Below are 11,395 nucleotides of genomic sequence, written 5' to 3'. Positions count from 1 at the left end.
AACTCTGGAAAAACTCTGGGGAAAAAAGACGTCATCCTATGGTTGCTGAGTGACATTCCAATGAGTTGATGGTCATATTCAAATTTGCAGTGGTTTCTTAATTGTGAATATGACCGTCAACTCCTTCGAATGTCACTCAGCAACTCAGTATATTGACATCAGAAAAATGTGCAGCGGTCTCTTAACTTTTTCCAGAGTTGTATGTATAGGATATACAGTTACAATAAAATGCAGTACCCCAAGACCTCTCCTTACTTTTAACTGCTTTAGCTAAACACCTGATTGTTTATCCAATTTTTCATTTCCAGGGTGAAGGATAGACAACCGTGAAAATAGGAAGCGAGAGGAGAAGAGAGGGGAAACCACCAAACTCATATGTGCCTAGGGTACAGCATAAAATCATTCTGTCTGGGTTTGTACTCTGAGATACCTGGACTACCTGGATACCTGGTTTCTAAGGTGTTCTGCATCAGCATCCGTGTAACATTCCGCTCAGGTGATCCGCGTGAAAATAAGAGTAAATAAATAGATGATTTGCAGATTACGACCACTGTAGACTGTCAACTACAGGGAACTACAACAAAACTACTGTTTCAGTAAATCCAACACATCATTAATGACTGCCTACCTATTACGAGCACTGTGCCTACAGTTGCATAGCAGCGTAGTGCTGCAGAGTGCAATGGTTACTGTCACGTTGCTCTTAATAGACATCAACATTTGAACTGCATGGAAACTGATTTGATCGAGATACACTGTGCTAACTGTGATTGTTATCAATATGAGCCTACTGTACCAAAACCAGAAAACCAATAAGAGCGTCTTGGTGTAATGCTTTAAAAGCAGAGAGATTTAAAAGCTCCTGACTCAACCTTTTGTAAGAAGACCCATCTCTTTCAGAATGATCAGAGCATTCTCTCCCCCACATAGGTCTCTTGCTCTAAGCATAAAGGGCAATTGTACTGAAATGGTTCCAGACATCTTCACCTCTATGCTGGTACCAGAAAGAGCCAACATCGCTGAAAGGCTGAGGGCCTTGGACCTACTGACACAGCACAGGCAAAACATAGACACAGCACAGTACAAAGAAGGTGTGTGTGTGTGTGTGTGTGTGTGTGTGTGTGTGTGTGTGTGTGTGTGTGTGTGTGTGTGTGTGTGTGTGTGTGTGTGTGTGTGTGTGTGTGTGTGTGTGAGGGGGCAGGTAATAACCCATAACTCTTGTCTGCCTTAAGATCAAAAGACAACCCCCCTTCCTTCTCTCTTTTCTACTTTGAGGGCCTGTGTGTGTCTCTCTTTCTCTCTCTCTCTCTCTCTCTCTCTCTCTCTCTGTCTCTCTTTTTCTCTGTCTATCTTTCTGCCCCTCTCTCTCTCTCTCTCTCTCTCTCTCTCTCTCTCTCTCTTCAAGATGGCACAATGCAATCACATTCCTCTGACTACACTAAGTTGATAAGAGCAGACCTCAGGTTAAAGACCTACTTCTCTTGTTACTTTGGATTGAACCAAATGTTTTTTGCATCAGTTTCACAATGCACAGACATGCAAGACATGTAGCTAATTCAAAAGTGTGGCATATTTGTAAACGACAAGTTTAAAGTGCTTGTGTGTTTTCGCTTATGATAATAGACCATTTTCAGAATTTGTATTTGAGGGGAAGACGCTGTAGCGCATAATTGTAAATTGTTTAGAAAAAAAGTCAGCAAACATTAAACAACGAAAAGATATTTAAAAAAATACAGCTGTTGCTGTAGAACCGTTCTGAACTTGTTCTGAAAAGGGCATTATGAAATGCTGTAGAACTGTTCTGAACTTGTTCTGAAAAAGGCACCATGAAAAAACATGAGATCCTCTATCACATTACACAGAATCAGTACTGCTGTGTAACATTTAAAATATGTAAGTTATACCAGATATGTGATTCGTTTATCACCTTCCTGGTTCTCAATAGCACTGGTTTTGACCAGCGCTAAATGCACCAACTGACAATAAAGAATTGCCTCAGTGATGGTGGGATGAGAGGTTCAGTGAAGACTCAGTAACAGAGCAGGTTGGTCAAAACGTTGGGGAATGGCCAATTACCTAACTAAACAAAGGATTGCCATAACAGCGAGACAATGGCTGTGTTAATCCTAAATGACATTTCCACCCCATTTACACCTTAGTGTGAAGCCAAGTGGCTCCAACTTTCTCTTAGCCTCACCTTGCTCCCCAAACACTACCCAGAGTCCTGGGCAGACTGAGAGCCCACTAGCAGCTCTAGTTCATATACTGTATCTCAATGCCTTGGACTTTAGATCTCTTTGGACCTGACTTCTAAGGATGTGCCTTGTTCAGGTATGTCGAGGTTCTTCTCGTGATGTTTCAGTCCCAGCCCCCATAAACATTTTAGAGGAAGTCTAACATCCCTGAAGCAAATTGGTTGGTATTTACACTGAGATTCACAGCTCTCCGGGGTTCACTGTGTGTGGTCAGGGGGGGGGGGGGGGGGGGGGGTCAGCAAGGTTGTTGTTTACAGCAGGACAGAAAGATGATGATACAAACCACAGCAATGTAAACTGTGTACAGGTGAACCACAAGAGCTCTGCCTCGCTCAGCAAGACCAATGGATAAACAGAAAGAGTGTTAGTGTTACTCTCTATCAGATAACGTCTGAGAGAACTATCCCACTATCTCTTTTCATACGTTATGCTTTTAATGGCACAGTAGACGTATGGTTAAGGTTGTTCAGGGCTAACTTAAAACTCGGGCACAGGCAGGAGCATGGGCATGGCATGTGAAACCAGTGCAGTGATAGGTGGAAGGCGGCCCACTGTCAACAGTGTGTAGAAGCACTGATGTCAAAACGTTGCCATCCACTTTAGGTTTTTAGCTTGCTCAAACGAGAAGCTTACCAATTAAACCAGACATTTTAATCATTAAATAACTTGAGTGTTCTTGGAGCGCAACAGGGCCATGCACTAGTAAGAACACCATGGTTACACATTTGTTACCAAGGCAAAACAGCTTTAAAAAAAAAAAAAAAAAAAAAAAAGTTTTTCACATTCTGTCACTGGTTGAGCTGATTATGAACATATATTTACAAAGCAATTTAGCTCTAATTTAGGTCCAGTGGTTGAAATGATAATTTAGGATTGTTCAAATCTGACAAATTCAACATCGATTAGAACTGAAAGAAATGGTAGAAAGTATTCATGTCATCAAGATTCTGAAGACACTAGAGAGACTATGCTAGCCTCTCAGTCCCCTAAACCATCATAATTGATGCTTTCGCAGGGGTGGGTGGCCCAATTTTCTAACTATTCAGATGCCTTACACTGAATAGCTGGTGAAAAGCCATTCATAACATCTCTGATGACCGTGTCAGTGGGTGCATTACAGGGCCACTACAGTTGGATACAAACAAGACCACCTAAAGCAATTGACTTTCACATTCCACTAATTAGTCATTTTCTATTTGCTTGATCATTTGTCCAGAGAGATAACCATGTCAAGATGCCCAGAAACATTGCGTGCATGTTATGACAACAAGACAGGGAGTGTTATTAAACTGGGACCATCCAAAGAAAAACAGCCAAAAAAAAAAAAGGGTCCCGTGGCAAGAACTCTGAGAGCTCGGGCGAGCTGTTTTGAGAAATGCTTGTCGCTCGGCTGCTCATGAAAAGGCACGTGATGCTTCACCGCCGGCAGGTGAGATAACGTTGGAATGTGTGGTGCCCCGCAGGAGAGAGCTGCAGCCGGGTGCTTGGCCGATGCAGCACCCCCCCACACACACCCCCCACCCCCCACACACACACACACACACACACACCCCACCCCACCACACACACACACACACACCCCAACTCCCCAACTCCCCATCTCATCCAATCGCAGTCTGGATGTTTCTTCCAGCATGTTATGGCTATATGCTCACAGATGTTTGATGCTCTGCTCTGACTGAGAGGCATGACTGACAAAGGTGAATAGGGGCCGATGCGACAGGTACCACCACGCTTAACGTTTAACTCTGGGATCAGGTCCCAGTCTGTACGTGTATGGCTAGAAAAATGCATATAAACACACACATACACACACACACATACACACACACACACACACACACACACACACACACACACACACACACACACACACATTCCACACGGGGTCTTAGAGGGGCCTGAAAAGTTCAAAGTGTATCATACAACTAGTTCCAGAATATAAAGGCAAGAAGATGTCTACTGGAAAACAAACATGCATCGTCAAACAACTACAAATAATTGCAAATAATGCACAGTATAAAGAAACACTGAGATGGCTGAGATAAAAGAACAGCCAAACCAAATCATTTCCTTTCAGAGTCACTCGAACATTCTTTCACATCACTTATATGTGTATGCCACTAGAGGGAGCCATTCTTGGGGGCAGTCTTAAAGTTGAGTTGTGGAGAACCTGATTATGTTAAAGAGGAGAAAGAGCAGCGCCCACAATGCCGTTGTCACCAAATGACTGAAGACAAAGCACACTAAATCCACATGCAATCACAAGCATAAAGCATAAGCTAGTATGTGGGATTCTGCTACCAGTCCACAGTACTCTAAGCTGCCCAACTCAACCACAATGAGTTGCTTCTCAAATTGGACTTTGACGCCATCATATGGCATTTCCAGCGCATACATAGTCCATGCAGTTCCAGAATAGAAGGGGAGACGAGGCTAAGATATTAAAAGAACATGGCTGGGGTTTCTAATGGCACTTAATTATCAACTCCCCGCAGAGCCTCAACTGAGAGACGTGCGAGACAGAGTACATAGAGGTGAGAGGAGACCAAGAATGCAATTGAGCTCCTAAAACTTCAGAAATGGAATCGGATTTTTAGGAATACCTCTAATGATCGGAATACATCTCCTTTTTCTCTCTGAATTGTTGCTTCTTTTACCTGTGTTATTACACGGACTAACAATAACTAAGAGAAGGAACTGTTGAAAGTGTCCATGGACAGACAGTTGATCATGCTTATTGTCCTAACCATAACTTCACCAGAAGTTACCCATAACACCTTCACTTAACTATGCAAAAAGACACGAATGATCTACCGTTCACATAGACTGGGGCATGGCACTATATGGGTGGGAATGTATTCGCTGCAGGATAATCCCGGCAGGGACGAGACCAATCATGTCTCCTGTCTCTTTCTCGCTCTATTTTTTCCTCTCCTGCTGAACTGTCCACCAAACACTGACTGCCCACAAGTTGACTCCTCTCCATTGAATGGTCCAGTCTGTCAAGTCAACCATAGGACACAAAGGAGAATGGAACAGCTGAATTAGAAATCACACGCCTCAGACCAGCCACTAAAGACCTAAAACAACATTCCCAACAGTGTCACAAATGCCAAACTAAAGAGACAAATTCTGTGAAATATGGACACAGTATACCTCTCTGGACAAGTGACTCACGGGTTTATGGCTTTTTAATATCAGAGTTTCGTCATGAAATGGCATGATTGTCTGGTACTGGTAATTTGTGACACTCTCACTTTTGGACGCAGGGGGTGCCACGCAAGTATATGTCCATTCATGTGTGAGAGAATGTGGAGGTATGAGATAAGTTCGCCAGCAATGCGTCCTTATGTGGTCACTGATGCTGTATAGAATTGAGCGGTAGGACCACACCGCACATGATGCCTTAGTGTTTCATCTAGAACAGGGAGAGTTCAGCTTACACAAACCCTTGAGGAATTTAACCATGTGTCTTATCACTAACATTAAGTTGAGTCTTTTTAGACAATATTATCAGCATACAAGCACTTCACAATTAAAAGCCTATCAAGGACATCAGTGCTAGGCTATAATTTTCATGGGCTAATTGCATTATCTGTTGTAGCCTACCCACCTTTTATTTCACACCTGTGTCCACGTGTTTTAGTTATGTAGACTAGGCTACATATATTCTTTATTTATGTTTCTCGTGTTGGTCTGACCCTTTTGCCGCCGCACCCGATGCGTTTAAGTGATGTAGTCATTGCTATTGATGGGAGAAATCTTTTAGATGAACCATTTACACGCTATGTGAACTATCAACAAAAAGATCTTAACGGGGTGAACTGATAGGCTACGGAAAAAAAATTGTTGATATGTGGTTCCATTCTAAAGTTGAGATAGACAAAGTCTTCATTGCATTATCCATTATGTGGTGTCAAAACAATAGAAAAATTCACCAATACTTAGTAGCAAATGTCCGCAACAAAGCTTTTAAAAGAGGACAGTCGACATGTTACTACAAGTCGTCCCATATAGTTCAGACTTTGAAAAAATGTGATGCGCGCAGAGCCTGTGCCTATCCCGACTCAAGTTTGACAAACTAGCGCGCACAGGGCAGGCTACTCGCAAACGCATGGATCAATAGGCCTACATGTATTTGGTATTTCATTTATAATTCATGAGCCTAAAGTGTTAAACATCCACATTGTTAACTTACTTTTGGAAACACTTAAACAAGTGCAGAAAAATCATTCCAGGTATTCGTTCACTGAACAACCTGCAGACAAAGTTGTAGCCCTACAAAATTCGCATAGCCTCCCCTATTTTCCGACACAAAAGTGAAGTGACTGGCTCCACACTCACTCGCAGAAAACCTTGTCGAGCAGACAGTAGAAGAATAATTGGCATAAAACATGGGAATATATGTTTGTTGTACTCACCGCTGATTCTGATTCCTGAACCCACAAGCAAATGAACAGCAGACCTACAGCGAGGATCTGGAGATTCTTAAAGTTTCTAGACATTTTCACTGAAGAATCCGCCTGCTTAACACTGATAAGTGTAACTATGAACACATGTATAACTTGTCATATTCTTCAATGATCTTACGAATGAATTGAATTTTTTCTAAATGCAGTCTATAGACGGATTCTCCAAGCTGTCCAACGCTGGGACCGCTCACTTCTGCAACCTTAACTAACTTTTTCTGTCTCGATTTAACCTGCTGCCCGAACTACTTTGTATTCATCCGCCTCTGGGTGGGATAGTCCCACAAGTGAACTGCCTCGTGCATTCTTTCGAACGTAGTTTGAGTTAATCACACCAGTGTATACTGACATATCTATATATTATATATCATATTCTGACGGTTGGACTTTTGGATTAAGTATATTTGTTTACTGTTGCTGTTGAACATTTTTAATCAAGATAGCCTTCAGTGGGCCTATGAGCTCTCTTTGCAGCCGGCAGGTGAAAGTCTTCACTTATACAAGCCTACATTTATTTAATCAACCTTGAAAGGCATAAATAGATACATGAGCACTAATATAAAGAGAGACAATTATTTATAGGCTATGGCTCTCCCCAGTGTTGCAATTTCAGCTCAACCTAACTACATTGGAAAACTAGTCAACGTCTTATCTGAAATATAGGGAATATTTTCTGGTCATATTTTCGAGTTATACCAGCTTAGATTGATCAAGTCGTAGCCTATACGTTGCGGCACCTTAAAAGCCTATATGCATGAATGCTATTCATTGGGAAGCCAAGGGAAATAACCATCTGACTGTTGCACCATCATCATCATCATCATCATCATCATTATTAGGCTATTATTACTATTATTATTACCATTATTATTATTATTAATAATATTATTATTATGTTACATATGCATTGCTATGAAGCCTACAACAACACAAAGAGTTTTAGCCTTGGCCTAATACAGACACATTGTAGCCAAAAGCCCAGGATTATGCCCAGCTAATAAAAAGTGGATTTAGAATGTGCAATGTGTAACATGGGCTATGTTGGAGAATGGTATATAGACAACTGAAAAAGTAACGATTCACTGTTGATGAAGTTGAAGTCCTGCCTGGTCTAGCTTTTTGTTGTGGAGGTATCAGAGACGTATATGATTGACACACAATAGTCCCGCCCCTTGTCCTCTCAAGCACTGCAAACTTGTTGCGGTGCGTGGAATTGAGTCGGGCAGGGGGAGAAAGATTTCTCCACTGAAGTTTCGTGAGTTCAACTCTTTCTTGTTCTTTTGGCGTAAATTCGCCTATTAAATTAATTTTAGGCGACAGAAAGGTAATATTCAATAATTGTACTGATACTCTTTTGTACTCTGTGTTTTACCCCCTTCCATGTTTTATATGCCCTTGTTTTACGTTAGTGCCGAAGTGGATGAAGCGCTTTTTGAATTCTTCAATGAGTACGGTTGAGATACTTTGAGAGTCCTATCCTGAACACGGGGAAGCGTAACAGATAGATTTACCTGTGTTTCCCTCATAGACGTGGAAAAATGAAGCTCTGGTAAGTTTCAAAAGTCCTTACATGTGCCCTGATAACTTTTGCGAACTTCTAATACATTGCTGTAATATATTGCTCGTAGTGTTGCTTAGGCTACGCCGTGAATTTATTTTTGGTAACGTTAGCCTACTTGAGAAAGAAGTGGACATTGACGGGCTGTTTATTTCATTTTCAGGATTTGCGTGCTCACTCTAATCTTGGCAGTGAAGTCCATACAAGGGGTAAGTGTGATATGGTATCTTCTATAAACTGTAGTCCACGAACTCTGAAATCGCGCGGCGTGATGCGCTCTTTCGTCTGCTTTACCGTTTTAAACCTTCCAGTGAAGTGAAAATTCAGTTGTTGATGTTTTATTGTGTAATGTGCTAATAATACTGACATTTCGCGAAAGGTTCGTTGGTGTGCGTCCGGGGGTTGGCATGATTTTTAATTCATACAAGTCAACAACATTACACAAGCTATGGAAAGTTTCAGGACACCTCACCTCGTCAATTTTTTTACCAGTTAAAATGCACAGGTAGGCTTCTAGCCATAGCTCAATAGACATAGACTGTGTTACCAAGACGATTGCAATCAGAGCAGTGCAGATTATTCATTCATTTGTGTGTGCTTAGACCAACCATGTAGTATTTGCATACTTTTGAAGACTAGTTTAGGCTATTTGTCTGAATGTAGCATGAACATGTGACCACCAAACAATATCTATATGATGACTAGTCTAAATAGTTTTAGTGTAAAAAGCAAATGCTCACATTAGAGACACTCATTGTGGAAATGTAATATCCTATAAGTGCACCCCTAATGGGGAAACCTTTCGAGAAAAATGGCTTTGCTGTTCGTAGAAACATCTTTGTGTATTATTGGTTGAATTGCATCATTGATATCACTTAGCGATAGGTAGCTTGATATACATAGAATATGCATGGATAGATGTACATGCTTAGAGAGTTGTATTTGTGTATGCGTGTGTGCGTGTGTGCGTGTGTGCGTGTGTGTGTGTATGTGTGTGTGTGCATGCATGTGTATGTGTGTGTGTGTGTGTGTGTGTGTGTGTGTGTGTGTGTGTGTGTGTGTGTGTGTGTGCGCGCGTGCGTGCGTGCGTTTGCGTGTGCATGTGCATGTGCGCATATGTGTATAGTGCGTGGTGGGGGGAGTGGACTCTCATACACTAAGAGTTTTGGTGCATAGGTTATCTGATCAAATTTTGCATGCAATAATGATTTTGGACTTATATTAGTTATGACAGTAGCAAATGGCATCTGTTTTATTTGGGTTATTATTCAGGATTTTTCATAATCCTCAGATATTCTGCTTTTGGAACATACTTTGGGTTTATGCAGTGTGAATCTCGTGGGCTACTTCAAGTTAGCAAGAGGGAAAGGAAACATTTGGCATTGGCATAACTGCCACAAAGAACTGTATTTCTTGAAATGGCTACATCTCCAGTGGAGTTATGATAATCTTCAAGGTCTTCTACAGATAAGAAAGGTAGAAAGAGAAAAATCGTCAGATACTCGCCATGGGATTGTGTTAGCAATCTGATTGACCTTTTTATTTTTGTAAGGTAGAACCTTATAGAAACATCCACTTCAAACTCTTGGCACCTTAGTGATAGGTGGGAATCTGATAGGAACCATGCCAACCATTAGAGACGACAGGCAGATAATGTAAGAACAGACCTAAGCATTGTACAGTGTAATGCGTTAACCTGGTGTTGGTGTGATATTTTCTTACAATGGTAGAGGCAGACCTACTTTTGTAATAACAATTTGAAACAGATGAGGGAGCAACTTGTAATTGAGTTGGGTGCAGCAGCCTCAAGTTTTGATGCCTTCAGATACCAAGTGGGGCATGAAGAGTAGGCTATCTCTCCATGTCTATATAGTACACTGAAAAGAAGAAAAAAACTGTACCATATTTTAAAGACACAGTGTAAATATATGGTCATATTGTCATCATACAGTACATTTAAACACACATTTTTATTTTACAATGTAGTTCTACAGTATGCCACAAAGTACTTTTCTATAGTACTGTATGCAACACAGTAACTTCCAGTAGTAACTTCTTACTTCCACAGTGGTTTTGTATGGAATCCATAGAATCTGTTCTAAGTCAGCATGCTGTCTTCAATGAGCCCGATGTGGGTGACCGAGCACAACTTTGTAATGTAGTCAACTTTTTTCTGAGAAATGAACAGTGCCACACAGCAAAAGCAGTTGTAGCAGCTAAAGAAGATGGTGTGGGACATACATGCCTATAGCCAGAAAAGATCCCTCCAACTTCAGCCTTTTCATTATCTTTCACCTCTCATCATACTGATTATATTTTGGGGTAAAAGTAGGCACACTATGCACATTCATTCAGCCATTTAATGTGTGCTAGGACACTAATTCTGTTTGTTAACATGGGTAAGGTTGCAAGGTGATGTGCACAAATATATGGATATACAGTATATGAATATACAGATGCACAACATATAACATAAATGTAGACATAAGTAACAAGTGGGTGAGTAATAGGCCAGCTTTATGTCGTCACAATGTGCTCTGTTCTGAATGGTTTCCAGCTGACAGACCTATTGTGATATGCAGCACTAAATCATATCAAGGAGAAATTAATTATTCTATTTTGTCTTAAGATAGTGCTTAATTTACCAACATTGAAAAGCATGTGCACCTTAATAACAACTTTAAGCGTGTGTGTTGTTTTCAGATCGATTAATATATTCTAGATAATTCCGGCGTGTTTGTACGACGTACAATATGTGTCAGCTTTCCATTTCAGCTTTATTCGAACCACCCACCTAAACTAACAGCCAGAGAGCACTGATTGTTTGCTTGTTATGAATCACAGGTGATAAAGCTCTTACATCTATCTCTCTCTCACTCTCTCACTCTCTCTCTCACTCTCACTCTTTCTCGCTCTCTCTCTCTCTCTATGAATATAGGTGTGTTTGTGGTATGTGATTCAAGTGCATCAGAGAACAGGATGTTAGCTCATATCTGAGCAGTGCATCATTTATCAGTGAAAGCAGATGGACTGTCAGGTCAGGTGTTTCAGGCATGGGCCTCCCAGTCGTTCATTAGACACTAGTCCATCTCAGGGCCCATAATTGACCC

General features: G+C 41.1%; 2 protein-coding genes across 3 annotated transcripts in view; one reads left to right on the top strand and one right to left on the bottom strand.

Moving 5' to 3' along the window:
- The window catches only part of col4a5 (collagen, type IV, alpha 5 (Alport syndrome)), a 43,408-nt gene extending 36,483 nt beyond the window's left edge, over positions 1 to 6,925 (bottom strand). The window contains exon 1 of the mRNA XM_062516743.1: positions 6,680 to 6,925. Within this exon, the coding sequence (XP_062372727.1) occupies positions 6,680 to 6,763 (84 nt within the window). The 5' untranslated portion in view covers positions 6,764 to 6,925. The remainder of the gene's footprint in view (positions 1 to 6,679) is intronic.
- Positions 6,926 to 7,910: 985 nt separating this feature from the next.
- The window catches only part of col4a6 (collagen, type IV, alpha 6), a 91,018-nt gene continuing 87,533 nt past the window's right edge, over positions 7,911 to 11,395 (top strand). For both annotated transcript variants that reach the window (XM_062516829.1, XM_062516828.1), the window contains exons 1-3: positions 7,911 to 7,982; positions 8,137 to 8,276; positions 8,449 to 8,494. In XM_062516829.1, the coding sequence (XP_062372813.1) occupies positions 8,266 to 8,276; positions 8,449 to 8,494 (57 nt within the window). In that variant the 5' untranslated portion in view covers positions 7,911 to 7,982; positions 8,137 to 8,265. The remainder of the gene's footprint in view (positions 7,983 to 8,136; positions 8,277 to 8,448; positions 8,495 to 11,395) is intronic.

The sequence above is a fragment of the Sardina pilchardus genome, chromosome 16 (assembly GCF_963854185.1).
Source record: "Sardina pilchardus chromosome 16, fSarPil1.1, whole genome shotgun sequence".
NCBI classification, from domain to species: domain Eukaryota; kingdom Metazoa; phylum Chordata; class Actinopteri; order Clupeiformes; family Clupeidae; genus Sardina; species Sardina pilchardus.
This window is presented reverse-complemented; position numbering and strand designations above follow the sequence as displayed.